The sequence below is a fragment of the Prinia subflava genome, chromosome 3, assembly GCF_021018805.1.
Source record: "Prinia subflava isolate CZ2003 ecotype Zambia chromosome 3, Cam_Psub_1.2, whole genome shotgun sequence".
NCBI lineage: Eukaryota > Metazoa > Chordata > Aves > Passeriformes > Cisticolidae > Prinia > Prinia subflava.
In genome coordinates this window covers 83,837,656-83,859,322 of record NC_086249.1, presented here as the reverse complement: position 1 = coordinate 83,859,322, position 21,667 = coordinate 83,837,656, and the positions used below count along the sequence as shown (strand labels likewise).

The following is a 21,667-nucleotide window of genomic DNA, read 5'->3' as shown; positions in this document are numbered from 1 at the left end:
AACAATGTTTAATGACAAAAAAGTACCATAGGTAATGTTGAGTAATGCTGCTAGGTAAAGTAAATATGGTTCTTAAAGGTATTCCCCAAATATTTGTTTTAGGTGAAAATCTATTTGATTTTGTTGTTGTTGTTGTTGTTTTTAAATTACTATTATATTTCCCTCTAATTTATATGAGTACAGTTAACCATATGTTTAAAAAATGTGGTTCTATGAACTTTTCAAATCTTTGGACAGAAAGCACATAGTTTTATATAATAATTGCAAGACATGAAGCAAAAGAATTTGGGTTTACAAAGCTAGTTTAGTTCATATTCATCCCGTTTCTGCATTTCAGCTGCTTTAACTATTATGTCAGCCTGTGCCAAGCTTTTAATTTGAAACCTTTGTTTTATTACCTTTTCCCAGCAGGTTTTATAAGACATTGAAATGGAGAAAGATCCGATCAGAATGTGTTGCTTTCCAGCAGCCCCTGGCTGGTGTCCTGGTTCTCGTTCTGCAGGGCTGTTCTCTCAGCCGCTGCTCTAGAGAGCAGCTTTGGAGCAGTTTGCACTTTGTACAAGTGCTTGAGGTGCTTTCTGCTCTGCTCTGCAGTATCTTAGTGGCACTGTGGCAAGTCTGCCACTCTGGGTGGCAATGTTGCCTGTGTTGCTAAGAAGCACCCCATAATACTCTGCTCGGTAGAATTTAAAAATTTGGTTTTTTCTTTACCATCTAATCATGCTATGTATGAATGTTCTAACAAAGTACTGTTCATTTTATTTTTGCTACTTAAACCCAATGTTGTTTATCAGATCTTTGTAAGATGTGTCTAAGACACATTCTTTCCTTCTTAAATTTTGTGTAGTTCAATAATTTTGCTGCATAGTCAGGCTCTCAAATACTTTTTTTTAATGCATTTTAAGAGATTGGCTCATGATAAAAAGTAAGCTTGAGTTTATAGGTATTTTGACAGCTTTTCCTATTGTAAAATACACCTTTGAAAAGTTGAATGACCTGGTTCTCTAAATAAGTCATCTGCAAATAAAGATATGTAAGGCATGCATCATTTTAAGGCTTTACCATATTCTGCAAAGTGTAAGCTTGTCTGCCTTATAAAATAATGTTAACAAGCTCCTGGAAAGATTTTGTAATTAGAATTCCAGAAGTGATCAGTAAAGCACATTTTGCCTGCCACAGAGTTAAAAAAGCTGTCTTTTAGATAAAATAAGTAAATACTGGAAGTCAGTTGTACACTTCTATTGTTAATAAAATAAGATAACAATCCTAATTTTTATAAATCCCACTTTAAAGAAATATTGGTTTATTCTAGGCTGTCTTTTGTTGGCACTGTCATGCATTAATACAGTTAATAGACATTTGGTTGCAAAATGGGCTTTGTCGCATTTCATCTTACTGGTTTTCACACTAGTCTATTTTATTGTATAGCAAGTACAAGTTGCCTGTACTAATAGGAGGTGTTAATGGAAAATTCAGGCAACTCTTACACATTACTTGGGTTCTCTTCCCTCATCTGGATGTTAAGCCATGTCATTTTAGGATTGATCTAAATCTTTCATACCTTTTAGTATGGCTTGATGGTAGAATTGCTTTTACACACTTTATTCACAGAAGATATAGTTAATGGCTGGCCAACACAAATATGTGACTAGTTTAGACTGAAAAAAAATGCATGCAGGAATTCCTTGTATCATTCCTCATATTAAGTGTTCTTACACCTTTCAGGAGTTTCTGTTTTCTTCATTTCTTAGTCATAGTCAATGTAGCATAGGAGGAGGTTTTCAAATTTTCAACTAAAATTTCCACTTTGATGTAAAAAAAGATGAAAACATTCATTCCAAAAGGTTATTAAATATTTACTTATTTTATCAGGTGAGCTTTGAATAAAATACAAAAGCACACAAATAAGCTGATATGATTCCCACCTGTTTTTAACTGAAATCAGATTTCTGTGAATCTGTTTAGTTTTACATCCTATAAGTTAATCAAAGAAAATATTTTAGAAGCTTCTACACTACTTTTCTCTCCAAATGTTGACGTTTTCTATAAAACACCATTTTCTTCCATCCCTTAGAATATGTGTAAAATGGAGAGCAGCATCTACTAGGTGTTTTATATGTTTTGGTAAAACACAATGAGGTCTTTAGAGACTGCTTTAGACTTCAGTGCCACTCTATGTGGAAATAGACTTTTGTCTTTGTTAGCACTGAACTAACTACAAACTCAGGATGTTAAACAAATATGTAGGGTTTTTAGGTTTTTTTTAAAGCACATTATATTTGTGTAATCTTCCTGAATATAAAATGCAGAAGAATATTAAATTTACCAATTTATATGTAGAGTTAACCCTCTTCATTCAATGGAATTAGTGTAAAGTTCTACTGTATTTGATAATGCTGATATTTGATAACTCTTATGTGGAATTCACAATGAACTGTGCAGGCAGAAAACTCTGTATTCCCAATTTAATAGTAATAGTTGTTAAAATCTAAATTTCTCAAAGGTCTTCCTAAATCTTTGGTCTACCAAGAGATACTATATTTTGGATTGACATTTCTTCAAATTCAGTATTAGACATGCAATTAAACCTACATCGATGAATTATCCAGTAAACCTCTAATACTCATTTTTTCTTCATTTTACAATAGCTGTGTGTCAACATGACCAATGAGAAGATACACCAGTACATCAATGAAGTGCTTTTCCTACAAGAGCAAGCAGAATGTGTACAAGAGGGGGTTTCCATGGAAACAGTGTATTCTCCTGGTAACCATACTGCAGTCTTGGATTTTTTCTTTCAGGTACTTTCCAGACCCGTATGTTTATACACAGTCTGTGCATGTTTGGCTAATACAAACTTTTGCTGCGTTTTCCAATCTGTGAATGTTCAGACAGGACCATGGGTCAAAGAGGCCAGAGCTCAGTGGCTCACAGAGCCTGGAGCAGAGCAGGGCTGAGGGAGATGCTGCAGCAGCTCCGTGCCTGTCGCGGTTCACGTGTAGTGTCTGCATGGCATGGTGGCTGTGCCCCGTGGGACTGGCGGGGCTCTCTCGGGAGCCTGACTGTTTCTTTAGTGCCTGGAGCTAGGTTCTGGACAAGTTTTAATAAGCAAGTAACACAGTCAGTTTCTAACAGATCGTCAAGAGTGGTCATTGTTGGCAACTGAAATACTGTCCCCTACATTTCCTATAGAAGAACCAGCCTTGAACACTTACCAAAATATTTTAATCTTTTTTATTTTCCTGTTTTTTGAGGTGATATATGCCTCTGTTTACTAAGTTAAAAGCTGCGTTACTCTACAAGGAAAAACTGAAATTCTATTGCTCCTGTATTAAATGAGAAAAATCTATTTTTCATTTCAGAAACCATCAGGCTTTTTGTCAATGCTGGATGAAGAAAGCCAATCTGTTTGGTCATTGGAACAGAGTCTTTCTAAACGCATTCAGTCTTACCTGGATACATCAGATACAACTACAGTCTATTCCTCCACAAAAGATGGAAATGGTAACCTTGCCCCAAAGGATCTGGGCTCCACCTTCACTGTTATGCATTATGCTGGGAGGGTAAGTTGTTTGAATATCATTTACATACAGTTAATGAAAAACGTTAACAAAACAAAATTTTACATGGCTTCTCCAACTCCTGGCTACAAATAGTATTTCACTGTCAAGTGATAAATTTTCAGAGGACAATTCAGAATCTCAATGCCATATCTAGTGTATGAAATGTGTAACTTACATCACAGCATACAGGATATGGGCTACCTAGTTCTGGCTCCTAAATTATGTCTTCCATGTAAGCATTTAATGTAGAAGGGAGTGATTCAGATCCCTCAGCATAAATGTTTAATGTCATTTCAGTTGGCTTCACTTCACATACAGATGTGGTTCCAGAACCACACAGGTTCCCTGTAGCTCCTCTGCTATCTATGTAGGTACCTGGGTTACCACCATGAATCTGGTAAAAAAATCGAAAACAAAACCCCCACTTTTTCTGGTAGTAGTCATAATATTTTTTTTCCTACAGAAACCCCAGAACATACTCAATGTCTTTCAGCATGACTGTAAAATTAGTTTAATATTTTTTTATTCCCCTGCCTGCAGTGTTCACGGGAATAGTGTAATCAGTTCTTTAAATAGGCTTCTTACCCTTTCCTTTCCAATATTTCATTTTCACATTGTCCTCACAGTCATGTACAACCGAAAGCAAGCAAGTTAGATGTGTTTAAAGGGATAGTACTTTTTTTATAGTCTGACAGTGCTATAAATAGAGACAGATCTATTTTTTGGCTCCCTATTTGGAAATGAAGCTGATGGAAGTCCTGAGTTGTGTTTTGACGCAAGCAAATTTGTTCCTGCCCAGTGATAGAAATGTGGTCATTATGGAAAAGACTGTTTGAGTAGTGCCTAAGTTCCTAACCCAAATACTCTGAATAACTCCCTGTAGGTTCTTCTTTCATCACAAGGCCTACTTAGAATCAAATTATTTGCCAAAGTTAAGTGGTTTGAATACCTCCACTATTGGGACTTGTCAGTAGGAATGTGGGCACACAGTGGTTAGATAACAGTACAACCAAGATTTTCTAAAACTTACCAGGACTTCAAGTGATGGAATAAAGAACTGAACATGAACTTCAGATCTCTAATTTAATTTATAAACTTTTCTTAATGGCATTAAAAATACCATTCTGTTTATACAAATTTATCATAAGAGCTCAAAAAGGTTCCACACTGCAAAACTCGACATGGAAGCAGCAGCAAGGCATCTACATTAAAATCACAACCAGAATAATAAGCAGATTTCTTCAAAATTAAATAAGCTTTTGCCTTATTCTCCAAAGAAACATTCAGAAGATTTGTTAAGACCAATGTTTCAGGTGCCTAGTTCTGAAAGTTAAACTGTGAGTGTTAGAAAGGACACGTTTAATTAACGTGTTTTAGTCTTGCATGGTTGTTTAGATTTTTGTTTTATAACATAGACACACTTGGTTTGACCTTTTCCTAATAATAGTAATGACATTTAATCTAAAAGCATGAACAAATAGACAGCTCTCCAAGTAATGTAAATCCACACATTCTTTTGAAGTCAGTGGAGATCCTTTGATTTACATTGGCCAAGGAACTATTCTAGTAAGGTTGCTCTTTGCATCCTTACAACAGGCTTAGCCCTGCCAAAACAGAGAAGTCCTCTTGCAGCTGCCTAACTCTCCTTGCTTTAGTAGTAATTGAGCTGAATACTTACAGACACTTGTGGTTTTGGTATCTTGTGGGACTGTTATCTAGCTATCATAGACTGAAATTGCCAGTGTTTCATGATATGGGTTATATAAAACTTTGATGATAGTGTGTCTGAACTAAATGACACAAATTGAGTTTATTCCAAGACTAGTATGTTTTCATAGGCTGAGAACCTGAATATGAAAACCTCAGATTTTGAAACTGCTGATGTTGCTCTTTAGATTGTGCTATTACTACCTTTAGTAGCTCTTTATAGAAGTCATTGGTGATATAAGATTTATGAAAATTTTTAAAGGATGAGGCTTTTAAGTATATCAGGATTTATTGGCACTCAAAAATAAGCATTTCACATATAAAGTATCAATAAAGTTTGGCAGGTTTTGAGACCCATTTTTATAGTCTGATATCAATTAAATGGGTCTAATGTAAGTGAAGTATAAAACAATCTTACCCTTCATTGTTGCCTTCAGAGCTCTCCAAATTTAAAACAAGGGACCTTAATTTTATTGTCAACACAATTTTTCACTGATTTTTACTCCTTTAACTTGGTAAAGCTTCTCTGTATTTACATGAATATAACTGAAAGATGAATCAGACCCAGAGGGTTGAGAAAGAATTACCAGTAAATTGTGACAGGTAATCAAACATGTAAGTCTTCATTTCTAGTGTTAATCATTTATGCTCAGGTGTCTAGGCTGGCAGTTGAGGAGGAAGTCACACTGAATCCAGCAGACTCTGTGTTAGAATAAAGCAAATATTCTATATTGGCTCTGGTATGAACCACTTACAACCCTTGTAATTTAGGCTTCTTTTCATCAGTAGTGTATGGATGTAGGTCAAAGTCCAGAATGAATTAGGTTCATTTCTTTACTCAGACACTTGCAGTAGCTATTTTAGCAAATAAGAAGTGCAGTTAAACTGGAAAATGCAGTTATTAAAAATAGTTCCTCACTGATAAGACCTACTTTTTCATATTTAACTGAGATCGACAGACAATATTTTGTAAGCAAAAGTGATATATCTAGCTTTATATTCTGAGATAATTACAGCTGATACAGGTGTGTCCATGCAGTCTTAAAGGCCCCTAATATGTTCATATTTGGTGAAATTTTCTCAGGATACAGGTAGAAAAATGATCTTTTCTTCTGCTATCAAGTCTTTTTTAACTGAGTGTGTCATGAATTGGGAGGTGTTGCCCGTTCCTTTAAGTTTCATGCTCAGCAACTTTTTTTTATTTTATTAAAATATTAAAATTTATTAAATTTTATTAAAATTAAATTTATTAAAATTATAAAATACAGCATATTTTATTAAATATGCTGTATTATTGATCCAAGCATAATGAGCCTTAAACTATCCCAGAAAAAGAAGTACTGAGAGAAAAAAAGAAGAAAAAATGGGTCAGAAGTAAAAGAAAAAAAGCACGATGTTGAATTGAGGCAAAGAATGCACCAGAGGCTCAAAGTAGCATGTAAGGGGGGAAAGAAATCCAAATAATTTGGAATCCATAGTTAATTTTTTGTCTGAATCAATACTTCAAGGAAGTCTGCATGTATGATACCATTCTGAGAGATCTTGGATTTTTTCTTATTTTCTTGTCTGTTTTGGAGGGAAGAAAGAGAAACAATATGCACAATTTAACTTCTGCACATGGAAGAAATCAGCACAGGGGTCAGATATTTTAGTGAAATCTGAGAATGAATTTTACACAAATGTGACAGAATGATCCAGTGGAAGAGAGAAAATTATTTTTGCCTCATTTCTTTTGAATCTTGCTATTATTCCTGAACAAGATTAAATCTGTCTTTTTCTGCATGGGCAACATGATATATTGCTTGTGAACACACATGAACACATGCTTAGCAAAGGCCACTGTGAGCATCAGTACTTTATCATATCAAGTATTTTACTTTATCTTCTGGTTTTAATTTTACAGCTGAACAGAATCCTACAATGCCTTGACACATTATGAGTCTTTTCTAAGAGCTGTTTAATGTCTTGGTATCTGAGTGCTGCAAGACAAAAAGCTTATCTGTTTTGTTCAGACAGAAGGTAGAGGAGAATGATTTAGGGGGTTATGACTAAAAAAAAAAAAAGTAATCCTAGTGAAAGGCTTTATCTGCAGTTTGTTCAGCACATTTCTCTGAATGCTGGCAGTCTGATTTCTTCCAGAAAATTTCTGCTCATCTGGGTCTTTGTTTTGTTTCGGATGCCTGATATGACTATGGGTATATTGAGATGCTTCTCACAGAGACTGACTGTGGGGGAATAGGCACATGCTACACCTTGCAAGCTTGCCTTGAGGTAGCAAAGTGTTTTGTGGGTGCATCTGACCATCAGCTAAACTTGTCTTAAGGATCTGTAATACTGAATTTCTAGGTTCATTTATTGATTATTAATATTTACATTGTGAGCTCTCACTTAAGGAAGGACTTCACATGAAATTATATCTTTGAACTGTTGGACATATCAATAGCCATGATTTTTGAAGAATAAAATTTCCATCATTGAACTTTCTCAAGGACTCAAAGTTCTTTTTTTTTTTAAATTTTGTGGAAGAATTAACATATCAGTAAATCAGAAATATATTGTCTTAGCATGGTGCCAAGAGACACAGCTTTACCTAATAGTGGTATTTAACATACCAGTATTTGAGATACTTAGCTATTTGCCACATTGTTCATGTGATCCAAATATTACATTATCATAATTTAAAGTTTCTGCTGTTTAAACTAAACTTGAATTTACAAATGAGATAAGGCCCTCATCACTGTTTACCTTGCCACTGTTTTCACTTTTCATACTGTAATAAAGTGACCAGACTTGAAGATAACTTCTTTGCTCTATAAACCACTGCACATAATGTTCCTTTAAGTGCAGATCAATGTCTTTCATTTCTCAGCTACCTGCACATCAAAAATATCTCTCAGCTCATCTTCACCAAGGAAGTCTCCTCTGAAATGCCTTGTATATCCCAGGCAGACTCTGAAACTGAACCTCTAAATCAGAAGACAAAAGGAGGTGGATTAATCAATAAGGATGCTTTCATTTTTGTTATTTTTTCCCCAGGCTGAATCCCCAGACACAACAATCAAATCAATCTAATTTAAACTGTACCAAGGCCTACAAAAACTACTTGACATAGATACTGGTTTTCACACAAGCAAGACAGTCTTGCTTTTTCTCCCTTTCCCTCTTTCTTTCTTTAAGTAGTCTTTAAGTGAAAATTTGGGATTTTCACTTACTGAAGAAAATGATAAACACTTTCCCCTACCCATCTATTTTGTTTCTAAATACTCTCTTCTTTCAAAATGCTGTTCTGTCACAGTGTTAGAATAAGACTTGACAGACTATAAAATTATTTAGTTCACTTATTACTTTACAAGACTTGTTTTGGGAGGTTGATAAACCCAGTGATCCTTAAAAAATTGTACATGCAAGCATATCACTCACATTCAAGTACTGGCAGAAAATGAGCAACTACAAATTCCTCTCTGTGCACTAAATTGTCCTTGGACATGTTCTCAAAATTTTCTCTTTTGCTACATGAACTAATTGTTTTTAATAACTAAAATTTGCAACACAGGCAAAACTGAGTTTCTGAGTTACATTTTGATATTAAAATAGTAAAATTTTCATTTTTAAATGGGAATGTAGCCAAATTGTTCTTAATATCCCAGGTGGCATTTTCCTAGCTTGTTTTAGGGTTTCTGCCAAATCTATCATTAACCAGGAGTCCTTTTTTTTTCCCCTATCAGAAGATATGAAAATTATTTACCAAAAAAAGAAGAGTATTTCAAGGAATTGACAAAAACTATGTGTAAAGGTAGTCCTGTTGATAAAGTATATTGGGATATCCAATAAACTTGGAGAAAATCCCTTAAGCAAGTCGGATGTTGTGAGAGAGGACGCTTTAGTTCAGAAGAAATACATACAGTCTTCTGATTTTCTGGCATGAAGATAATTAATGAAGCAAAGAGGCAAGAATATGTAAAAAGATAAGAGGAATATGCAGTTCCCAAAGTCAGGTCTGTGCATGTCTGGTGAGTCTCCTGTTTCCTGGGTGTTTTACCTCTTACTTGTATCTGGTAGTTCTTATGGTATTAAAACCAGCTATGCTAACTTAAACAAGCAGGAAACAGGTTCAAAACAAATAAAATTAAGGGTTGGGTTTTTTTTCTCATACTTACTAATTAGTGAGACTCCTTGACACAGAGTCTTAAAGGATACTGGAATTGTTAATGAGATCTGGAAACAGAGATTTGAGGAGGAAATGTGAGCCAAGAGATACTAAACACAGAGGTGAGATACAGCCTGCAGGATGAGAGTGCCTTCATGGGCAAAGCTCTGAAAGCTGAGAAGGGAACTGGTGCCTGGCAGAGTGGAAATAATCCTCAATAGCTTTCCCTAAATATTCAGGACTAGATGAATATTTGGCCATACCCATTATTACTTATGTTAAGCTCTCTTTCTTTATGAACTGAAATTTAGAAGAAAAACAAATCCAAGTCCATTTTGTTTTAATTTCTTATAATAAAATAAAATCTAGTGCACCTCTTTTTTTTTTTTTTTTTTCTAATAATTATTGTTCAGCTATTCAGACACTATATAAAGGTCTTGTTTCCTTTGGCCAATGCAGACATACAGGTTTGCATACTGTCTAACCCAAAAAGTCATCATACAAAGCAAGATAAAGCAAACTGTGATAAATAGAAGTGACAATAAGGAGTATGTTTTACAATACTGGACCCATTATCTAAGTGAGTGCACATTTCCTGTCTAAAGCATACAATATTTGCTTGGTTTTTGTCTCCCCAGAATGACTATCCACTGTGCTTGAGTGCCAACCAGTGCAGAGTTTGGGCCAGGTTTATTTTACAAAGTGGAAGAAAACTGAGGGAAATGTATGTGCTTTAGGTGGCATGTAGTTTGCCATCTCTGATGAAGGCAAGATTAAATCAGAAAAATTGGCAGCTGTAAGAGGACTTATTTCTTTTTCTATTTTGTAGTACTGGCAAAGACTATGGAACCCTAGAGTGTCATTTCACTGAGTGAGTTTTCATGTCTTTAGGCGGTGAATTAATTTAGCAAGTCTATGGGAAAATTGTTTAGAGCATTAGCAATTTCTTTATAATAGGGAAGTCTCCTAACTTTTATCTATTTTATGTGATATGAAATATGTCTTACGAATATAGTTCTAGAAGTTTGTGATGTATTACAGCAGCATGAATACTGAAACTTCTCCCTGTTTCCATATAGGCAGTTAATCATAATATAGTATCTCCCACTGCTGTACTTACCTATTCTTCCCACCAATACTAAATCTCTTCTTCTAATTTAGTCAAAGCCCAAGACACTTAATTAGGAACAGGCATTATGGATTCGTCATATCAGTTCTGTTAATTACCTTTTATGGACCAGTATGGCACAACATTTATGTTGAGCACACTAAAAGCTTTTAATAGTATACTTAAAGTATTCTAATAGTTTGCTAACAGTGTTGTATGTTCTTAGGAAATGCAATTAGAAAATACATAACATTGCATCTGTCATGGAAAAGAACCATAATTCTCTTGTTATACCTTGTTCATGTCAGATGCTGTAGTAATTGCATCATTTGACAATTACTCAGTCTAACAGATTATACACGTCCAAGTCACATAATTTCTTTTGTGAGCAAGATAGCATTGCATAATTGTTGAATGACCCAACGGAAAATTAATGCACTGATTAGTGTTACTAATCTTAATTATATATTTATGGCTTTATTAAATGTACAAGGATAAAATTTCCCCAAACACCTAAGGGGTTTAGGATATAGATCCAATACAAAAAATTAAAGAAGGCTTTAGATAGAAACATGGTCTCAAGGTAAATGAAACCAAACTGTATTCTAAGTTCCCATTAATATCTGCCAACTATGCAAGTACTGAAATCTATAATTTTCTTTCTTTTTAACTTTAAAATTCCCTTTGCATTCTACTACTGTGTGAGCCAGAGCTTCCTATACCTAAAGTCTGTAAATTAACTAGTTGTTTTTCTTCCATCCCCCACCAAGTTAAAAAAAAACAAAAACAAAACCTGCTTTCTTGTCTTAGTGCTCCTTTTCTATACAGTGTCTTCAGGGATGGGCCCAGTATTAAGAGACCTTTGGCTGTATTTCTTCATTTTGGTGTACCCTCAGCACCTCTGGTTAGAATTTAGATTTTGCTCAAGTTTTGGAGTGTCTACCACATGTGTTAGAATTTATCTGCAGTCAGATGACAGATGCAGGGACAGTCCAGCTGTCTATTATTGAAATCCCAATGTCAGGCAACTGAGGTGATCCAAAATCCTTATGGGCGTAGTTGTCAGAAATGTAGAAAGGGATTGTGTATAACCTGTTGACTGCATTTACCTCCAAAGGATATATCAATGGTTGGAACTTGTCCTGACTGTGGGTTTGGACGCAGATTGCTTTGTCATGATTAGTGGAGACAGTTTCCCATTGACAAGGAGATTGGTGAACTGGGAGTGGCTTGCTCATCCTACAGAGAAAACATTGTTTAGGTCACTATATCCTGCATTACAGTACATATTTGATTCAAGGTCTTGCATTGTGGAAATGTTTTAAAATCAGTCCAGTGAAATTTCTGTATAGTTGCAGAGGCACATAAAATTCAAAAACAGGTTTTTCTGGTCAGCATTGTAGGCACTTTGAAAATGGCAAAAGATGCCACCACTACCTGGTGGCAGCCTTTCAGCCTTTAACTGTTGAGTGGAAAAAACCATAGCTTAATTTCTACTGCTGTAAGACTTTTAAAAGATGCATTGGTCATTACTAATGATGTCACAATATTTTATTATAGGTGACATATGAAATTGCTGGTGCAATAGAAAAAAATAAAGATTCCCTTTCACAAAATCTCGTATTTGTAATGAAAAGTAAGTAAATGCTTTTGTGATTACTGTTGTTAGAAACCAAAATATTATGACTTGATTTTAATCTTCATTTTTATTTTAAGAAACATTTATATATATTTTATTTTCTGTAAAAAAAGTCACCCTCATCTTTATGAAGTATTTATATACAGTATTGTTTCAAATTTGAAACTCTAAAAGCTTTTAGATTCATGAACATAAAGCATCCTTATCATGTGGTATGATGTAAAGAGCAAGAAGGTGTAATATGATGGGTGAGAATGACTTACAGAAGAGAATGAGTATGAATTAAAGCAAAAATAAAACTCAGAAAATGGAGGAAGGAAATTAGTCTCCCAAAATCATAGAGGCTACAGTGGGATGTGCTCCAGTGCTTGAGTACCCTTCTAAAAGCTCGTGGGTGTTCTTATGTTTTCCAGTGAATAGATATAAATGCTCATTGAAATGCAAAATTTAATGCCTTTCAGTGTGCATATTGTAAAGCTATGCCTAATAATAATGATGCAACCAATTAATTAATTAATTAATTAATCATAATTAATGATTCATAATTGGATTAATGAAAACCTGTATCATTTCCCCTTTCTGGAGAGGAAAAACAAAACATTTTGCTCAGGAAAATGCCAGTGCACCCTGAGATGTCATTTGTCTTCTCTCCAATCACTGTAGTGTTTTCCATTTAATATATTATATACTTGTATTTCTTTCTTAGACGTAAAGGCCTACTGTTAAAATGTATTGCATTTTAGCAGTTTTACTGTAAAATTAGTCAAGCTCCTTAGTAAAATAATTGGTGCATTTTAGACACAAAATGTGTCTAAAATTCTGAATGAAGGAAGAAATGAAAGAAGCGATCTTGAATATAAACCTATTGATTGTAGTTTTCGAGACATTACAATTCTCATTACTTGGAATATACATAATAATCTGCCAAAGAGAAGGTATGACAACTTCCAGTAGGTTCAACAAGAGAGAGCATTCTTCCATTCTCTCACACAGTCCATTTTTACACTTTCTTTGCTATTTTGTATAGTCAGCTATGCAACAGTTAAAAGACAAGAATGGATGATTGAATAAGAAGTTAAATATTATGAGGGTGAGTATATATACAACTGACGAATCATAATAACTCTAATTACAAGTAACAGAAAAATTCTGTGAGCAGAATATTTGCAAAGATCTAAAGGCTAAGTTCCTTGTTTTTTAAGTGACTTAGGCTTAAAACCTGTTGGTTGTCAGTGACGTATTTCCTTTAGAGTCAGTTTCATAAATTATGTGTAAATTAAGTGCATGTTTCCTTTGATTTTCATTAAATTTCATTTCCTGAATCAAAACTTTTAACTATAATAACATTAAAGTGATTTTTATAGATGCATAGGAATGTGGAACATACCTGCCAGAAAATCATCAGAAGAGGCTATTGACATGGGATGTATCTGTTTTAATTTGAAAGATACCATTTCTATGCCTGTCGTAATCCTTTTAAACATATAGGTATTGATGCCCACTGGTTGTGCTGAAATAATTTATTTCAATTATCTGCTTCCATATCTTCCTCATAATTTTAAGGTTCTTGTTAAGTAAGGAGTAGTAATCTCCACAGAAAAAGGGAAACAAATCTGTTACATTTAAGCATAGAGTAAGAAATCTAAAACAGTTACAAAGAGAATCTGAGGATTTTTACCTGCTATGCTAAACTATTATTTAGGATGCTTATCCTGTTCATCTTTCTGGGTTTTTTGTTTGTTTATGCATATGATGGGTGTGATCATAATGCCAGTTTGCTAGTTCTTAAAAAAAAAAAAAAGTAACAAGAATTCAGCATGGTTAAGGGTATATCACACAAGAAGTTCTTAACACTTACTGGTGCTGTGGAACTACATGCAGCATATAATTAGCATGGTCATCTTAAAAAACTTGTGACCATAAATTCATAAATGATAATTAGAATGAAATTAGGATAAAGTATACTATCTATCATAAAATTCAGATTATATTTTTGCTTAAAAGCTTGGATTTACATTTATTTTTGTACAAGTAATAATATATATGTATGGCGTTGTCTTTTTTCTGTAAATGTTTTTAAGTGTGGTCTTGATGTGCAGAAACCAAATTTCTACAGTTCTGTCCTTTGCTTTGCCTTTTTTAAAATCACGTCTCATATTTTGTGTATATATAATTCTTTAGTGCAATGAGAGTCCTTAAATTTATTTCTGTCAAGTGCCTTGATTGTTTCTAAATACTACGTGTTAGGAAATTGGGCAGAACTCATCTCTTTCATTGCTTTAATGGATGGATAAATTGGGAATCTGTAATGGAACAAAATTCAGAGGTGATGATCCCATAAGTAATTAAGTTTAGACAGATTCATCTGAAAGGTTTCAGCACAGGACCTAAATATGTTAAAAATACTGTTACTATTTTCAGATACTGAATTTTCTTTGATAACTTTGATAATGCCCATTTTTTGATTTATCCATTTGTTTTATGTTTACTTATTTAATTCTCTCCTTCTGTGTGTCTTTTTACTGACAAATACAATACATACAATTTTCTAACTTATATTTTATCTTCATACATTTCTTTCATTTTTTTATTTCCAGCTAGTGAAAATGTGGTCATCAATCAATTGTTCCAGTCCAAGCTGACACAAACTGGATCACTTGTTCCTCCATATCATTCCCTTAAAATCAAAGGGTCTAAAGCAGCTTTGCTCAGTAAAAAAACATCTGTAACCGGTGCAAGTGGAGAAGCAAAGAAGTATATTGAGCTCAGCAAGGTAAGAATTCAGAATTCTTTCCACTTTTGGTTCCTTGAAGATTTTTCTGTTATTTTGTCATTTCTGAAATCATGTTGCTCTCTGCTTCATTCTTTGTAGTCGTTACACTATTAAAATAATTTAGTACTTAGTATCAACACTAAAGCAGCAAAAGTGAGAAAAGGTTCTAATTTACAAACACTAATAATTCTGATTCAAGACTCTCTTTCTTGGACTCTGAGCAGAAGGTCAAGCAAAATGATGAGGTCCTTGAAGCCTGAATCATTCCATAATTGCCTGGTTCCAGGGCTTATTAGCAATGAATGCAGACTTAATAAATTTTGGCTCTATGGGAACACTTCTTTGTTTTGTTGCCTTGAAAGACTTTATGATGAATAGTTGGGTAAATTATGACATAGGAAGTGTAAAAATAAAATCCTCATGTCCTTATTATGTCAACATGAGAAGATTTCTGCTTTGCTAAATACAGTTTTGTGTGATTTTGTATGAAGATGAAAATGTAAATTTTCACCAACATTGTTATTTTAAATGGCTCCTTACATGTAAATTTTCCCAGTCGATTTGAAATCAAATCAAACATGCTTCATTTCTGAACTTCTCTTTTGCTGCTAATTCAGACAAAAAAGTTAAAAGAAAAACCCAAACAAACACCAACAAACCACAAACAAAAACAAAAAAAGAGGAGAGCAGGAGAGAAACTTTGAAGATTATCAGAAAATTAATTGTTCATGTCACATGGAACATCTCTCTTGAAGAGAAGTAATGTGATTTACTGAGTTAATCCATGACAGAGCTTTGGAATTTATCCTTCTAGAAAAAAAGCATGCACTTCTCACAATACATCAGCTGCCTCACCAGGCTTCTTGAATCTTACAACTCTATTTTCGGTTTACAGCTGCATAAAATTGATTCTGTCATGGGATTAAGGAGCCTGCTCCCATGTGTCATTGTGGAAGGCTTTGTACATCTATAGAATAGCAATGGGACTTTCCTTATAGTCCCCCTGCTGATAACAGCATAATTCCTGACTACTGTTCTTGTCAGTAATCTCAGTGGAAAAACTTAAGTTGAAGTGAATGGTGTTGGTTTAAGGCTATATTTAGCAAACAGCTGAGGCATTACAACGTGCCTTTGGGTGCCTTTCCACCGTAGTAACAGCTTCCTAGAGGAAGCTTACTAAAAGATGAAAAAGATCCTAGTCCCATATATGGGAGGAAGTATGAAAAGCATATGTGAGTTAGAAGCTTAATCAAATGAGGGCAAAACACTGCACAGTTGGGATCTCTGAAGTAATGCTGGTTTTGACATGTCCAGAATAGCTTTTAACCTGTAGTTACTCCCTCGAGAGACAGAAGACATTCAGTTCCTTTGGGAAGCATGATATCTGAAGTCAGAAATTTCAGATTCAGTGACAATGCTGTAAACATTTAGGCATTAGTTGGAAGGTGGGAAGAACTTCATCCTTCACCTGTCCACAGAGACAAGGATGGCTTTGCTTCTCAAACACAGGCTTTGAGAAGAGCTGTGCAGGTGAGACACAACACTTTCTTGATACTAAGTTGGTCTAATTTGAGCAAGGTGCTGTACTGCCCTGCAGGAGGAGGGCAGAACTTTAGGAATCTAAGCTGTTCCACTAGCAAAAAGCAACACTTGTTTTTTGGAATAGACACTCAATGCAGGAGCTGGAAGTAGGTAATTGCTTAAATTCTATTGTGGATCAAGCCCACATCTGTAACTGTGCTGTCGCAAATAATTCCTTCCCTTTTTCAATATAGCCTTGAAAACCTGCTGTGATGGACTGAAATAATGTTGAGTTTGTTATTTTATTACTGTAATTGCAAATGCAATGTAAGGGGCTTTTTCTTGTCAGCTTAAAATTAAAATTATTAAGTGTTGTGTTTTTATTGGCATTTATCCAGAGGTTAAAGGCAACAAAGAGAAGAAAAAAAAATAGGAGAGAAGAAGGGACGTTAATCAACCAGAGACTGACATTCCTTTTATATTTGAAATTTGAGGCACAACATACATCATACTGTAGGCAGTGGGAAACATAAAATGGAAGGTCCACATGATGCTGTTTATGGGCTGTCATCTAGGCTCTACCATATCCAGGAAAGGGAAGTAGAGAAAGTTAAAGTCAAATAGGAGTTTGTTGTGAGTCTCCTCCTTATTTATCTTGTCTCTGCAATCCTAGCTAATTGCTAGGTTATATAATTATAAATGTCTCTATGTATGGCCATGTATCTGTTTAGCTTTCCAGAAATGTCTCTTTTCTTGGTGTTGAGCATGCTGGCACAAGTAAGGATAGTCTACCTCTTTGAACTAACACTACCATGGTAGGATCCAAGGCAACAGTGCATCCATTCTAAGAAAGACAAGAAAAGCTCTGTTAACAGGCCAGAAGTTTGGAGCATATAGGAGTCATAGGAATTTGGGGATGCCATCTCAAGCCTCTGTGACTTATGAAGATAATGTCCTCTTTTCAAAGAACAGTATCTTCACTGACACTCTCACAACCCTTGCCCACATATCAACTCTTGCTCCCTTGTTTTTCTCTCATCTTTTCCTAGTCATATTTTGGATCTCTTGTCTTCCCCTCACTTACTTGAGAAGAATTGGTATGTTTCAGATTTTATACAGAAAAGTGTTTAGAGATTTTTTATGAGGAGATTTTTAGCTTCTTAACAGGGATGACAAAATTACATTTACATGTAGGGGTTTTTTTCTGTAGATTAGAGGTACAAGATATTCCAGTGTAATGCTGTGTATTAGAGAGGTACAGCTTGGGTGATACAGCCTTTTTCCTTAGCCCATAGCTGAAGATTAAAGATGTTCAAGGTTGAATTAATTTTTTATCTTTGGGGTTTTTTTTCATTTTTCATTTGTTTTCTTTCTCTCATTCTGAAACAAATATTTCTTTCCCATGGGAAGTCATATGTAACATGGAAAAGCAGGCAGGAATTTTAGCATCTAAAGTGTTGTTCCAGGATCTCCCACTAAATCAGGAAAGAATATTGAACTATTGATTTAAATATTGGGAGGAAGGGGTGACAGCATTATCCGTAAGGTGGAGAAAATTCTATATGGTTAGATTCCTCAGTCATTTTGTAAGCTTTAACTGAAAAGTGTCATTGGCATGCTAGTGATTCCTTCTATGAGAAAAACTGGAATAAGCACATCTCTTTTAGTTTTTAGTTTTGAAGTTGAGGGTGAATTTGCCTTTAAAATCTTATTGCATCCTAGTAAGTGAAATAAAAAAGAGCTCCGAAGTTTAGCATGGTGAGTAGAAAATTGCTTGCACTACAATATTTTTAGTGGCATTTGGCTTGAATGAGCCCAGCTGAGAAGATGTATGGTTTTTTGATAAAACTGGAAAAAGGAGTGTGCCAGAACATTCTGACTCAATAGAAAGGGATTTTTATGGAGTAGGTGGACTGCAGAAAGGCAGTGGAAAGTCAGAGGTGAAAAGGCTATCATTGATAACGGACTTTAAATTTCACAGCTTGCCAAATTCTGAAATGCAATAATTCGACCAGTCTTTCTGTAGAAAGTTTAAGAAAAGACCCTAAATTCTGGGACAACTTTTAGTATGATTATTGCCATTTTAGTCTCAAAGATAGGAAGTAGAGTAGTGAAAAATAAATTGATTCTCCTTTCCCAATTCTGATGTATGTGGTAGCCTGGGTTCTAATAATATAGGAAGCTATTAATAATTTATGTCTCTCATTGGTGAAAATTTGTCAAAGAATGAATGTTTAACTGTGTTCACATGTGCAAGAAGAAATTAGAAGAGTTTTTAAAAACATTTATATTATTGTTTTGCTGTCAAGATTTTTTTAAGTGGTCTGTACTCTTACATTTACTGACTTATGCCAAAGGCATAAGGCACCTTCTTAAAGAAGTATGAATTATGAATTAGGAATTATTTTTACAGAGTTATACAGAATCATGCTACTTCTAGACAGACTCTATGGGATACTAACTGCACAAGTCCTGCTTTTGCAACAGAGTTCTGAAACATACTGATTTGCCCAGTTATTTGTGAAAAGTGTATTATCTTTATAATGTATGTAGCTGTGTTTGAAATCAAAACTTACTCACCAGCCTGGTTCTGCCTGAGATATTTATCCACTTGCCATTTCTTTCTGAAACTCAATCCTTGTCTATGGCACAGAGTTTGTACAGATCTTTTCCTTCATTAGTCAATACTATTGTCAAACAATGACAATAAAGGTTTACTGCCCATCTTAAGATAAAATTTTTTATGTGTGTGCTTTTCTCTTCCACAGCTGTTGAAAAAGAAAGGAACATCCTCATTTCTTCAGAGACTGGAGCGAGGGGGCCCAAGCACTGTGGCAATACAGCTCAGGGTTAGTGAACATCTTATGGACAGAAATTTGCAAAAGAATCTCCAGATGTTTTAAAGGCAGGATTACCCTCTGCAGATTGCAGTGGAAGACAGAAAAATCTTGTGTTTGAGATTGCCACTTGCATGACCTCATCAACCCTTTTGAGACGATGTTAAAAAGTTAGGAATAGCATGTGTGTTGAGCAGTTATCTTAGCTGCACAGGAATGATTGACAATTGTTTGTATGTTTGTTTTTTCCCCAGAAATCACTTGCAGACATTATTGGCAAGCTGCAGAATTGCACACCACATTCTGTTCATTGTATAAAACCTAATAACTCCAAGTTGCCAGATACTTTTGATAATTTTTATGTGTCTGCTCAACTGCAGTATATTGGTGTCCTAGACATGGTCAAAATTATACGACATGGCTATCCAGTACGTCTCTCTTTCACAGACTTCTTGTCAAGGTAAATTTTTCCAAGTTTCACAAAACCTTTTTTTCTTACCTACAGTACAAAGCCTTCTGTCATGTTCTGGTAGTGCTTGAGATGTTGTTTTGCTTATGATGTTGTTTTATGATGTTGTTTATGATGTTGAGATGTTGTTTTGCTTTTTCAGAGAAAAGCTTTTCTGCCTGCAAAGGGGTATAAGCCTGTTACTTTTTAGTTGAACTAATCATGAACTTTAGAAATATATTTATAAATTTATAAAGTTTATATTGATATATCTTTATTTATAAAGATCATCAGGAAAATTAAGTTTTAAAGCTATGACATCATAAAAGAGCTCTTTTTTTTTACAATTTGTGCTGTTTGTATGATTTTAAAAATATAAAGTATTGCATATCGTCTGCAAGTAATTAAAAAGAAGAAAGAGAAATAGTCTCGTTTTTCATCTCTCTAGGTGTAGGTGTCATGGGTTCATTATTTGTATTTCATAGGCTAGGATTTGTTTATCCATGGTCATGGGGTACTAATGCTCATACCACAACTCTGTTTTTATTATTGCTGTTAGAAATCAGTGACATATGGAATTAAGGTGAAAAGACAAAAAGGTCTGCTTCTGTCTGAAGGCAAACTCTTGTTCCCCATTCCCAGTTCAGTATTGGGGTTTTGGAGTCTCAAAAGATTCAGGAAAGAAAGAGCCCAAGAGAAAGAGTCTTCCCCAAGAAGTCTTTGTTCAGCAGCCTCATGCACTCAAGACAAGTTCCTTCTCTCTGCATGTTCTATTCCTTGAATTGATATATATCAACCAGTCATGATCTGACCTTTGTATTATTTTACTTCTGAAAAACAGCATGGGAATGTCTGTTGCTTACACACAACTTTGAGTTGTCTTCTTGGAAAAAGTTGCGGATGTTAAATTACTGCTTGGGCAGAAAGTTGTTTCTCTCTGTAAATATTCAGACAGTGAGGAGTATAGGAGTTTATAATTCCATCTCTTTCATAAATTAAGAGATTTCTGGCAGATATTTGCCTCCTTGGCACCCAGCCTTTTTGACCGCAATTCCCAGATACTGGCTGGGGATTACCACAGACATAGGATCAGTCCTGGTGGTCAATGTCTAGGCTGCTGCTCTCTCTTGGAGGGTAAAGGAAATCAACCATGTGTGCAAAGGTGATTTTCAGTGCCAGAGAACAGCACTCTTAACAGTATAGGCACAAGTCTGGCGTATTTTCTTAGTTTTGAGAAGTTTCTTTAAAAATGTAAATTCTGTCTTTTCATCCACACCTTCAAGTACCTACCAAAGAAAAAAAAATATATAAAGGTTTAGAGGACACGTGGTGTCTCACAAGAAGTATTTATTTGCAGTAACAAGAGTAACACAAGAATAGCAAAAAACCCCAACAATATGATGCCAGCAACATTTATGCTGTTCAAGTGTTCTGATTTTGATTACTCTGTAATCTTTATCCCTTTTCCTCCACAACAAATTATCTTTGCAGGTTTTTTGCAGCTGAGCCCCTGCCATTTTTACATATTTGCACCAGGTCATAATAATTTTATTGTTATACATAAAATGAATTAAACAGTGATGGAGCTAGCATGGTGTCACCAAAAATTAATTAATGTTAATTTTATATTCCCTGTGACTGTATGTTGAACCTACTCAGAAGTTAGCAATAACCACTCTGCATACAGGCTCTCAACACTGCTGAATTTTTAGATTTGTGTACAAATAGAAACATAGAGCTCTTGGTCCAGAGGTATTGAAAAAGACCATCAGCATTGTGAGGCTTTTTGTAGTAGCTGTCCATGCTGCACAGGCCAAAGCTTGTCTTCCATTGTAGAGTGAATTTTTCACTCTACTCACTATGACAAGTTAACTTTCATATTCACATTCAGTGTGTTTGGATAATTCTTTCCATTTAATAGTTT

The 21,667-nt window shown here is 34.8% G+C and overlaps 1 protein-coding gene across 1 annotated transcript in view; it reads left to right on the top strand.

Moving 5' to 3' along the window:
- The window catches only part of MYO16 (myosin XVI), a 359,373-nt gene that overhangs the window by 261,813 nt on the left and 75,893 nt on the right, over positions 1-21,667 (top strand). The window contains exons 22-27 of the mRNA XM_063392794.1: positions 2,649-2,801; positions 3,363-3,563; positions 12,086-12,161; positions 14,762-14,937; positions 19,227-19,307; positions 19,550-19,755. Of these exons, the coding sequence (XP_063248864.1) occupies positions 2,649-2,801; positions 3,363-3,563; positions 12,086-12,161; positions 14,762-14,937; positions 19,227-19,307; positions 19,550-19,755 (893 nt within the window). The remainder of the gene's footprint in view (positions 1-2,648; positions 2,802-3,362; positions 3,564-12,085; positions 12,162-14,761; positions 14,938-19,226; positions 19,308-19,549; positions 19,756-21,667) is intronic.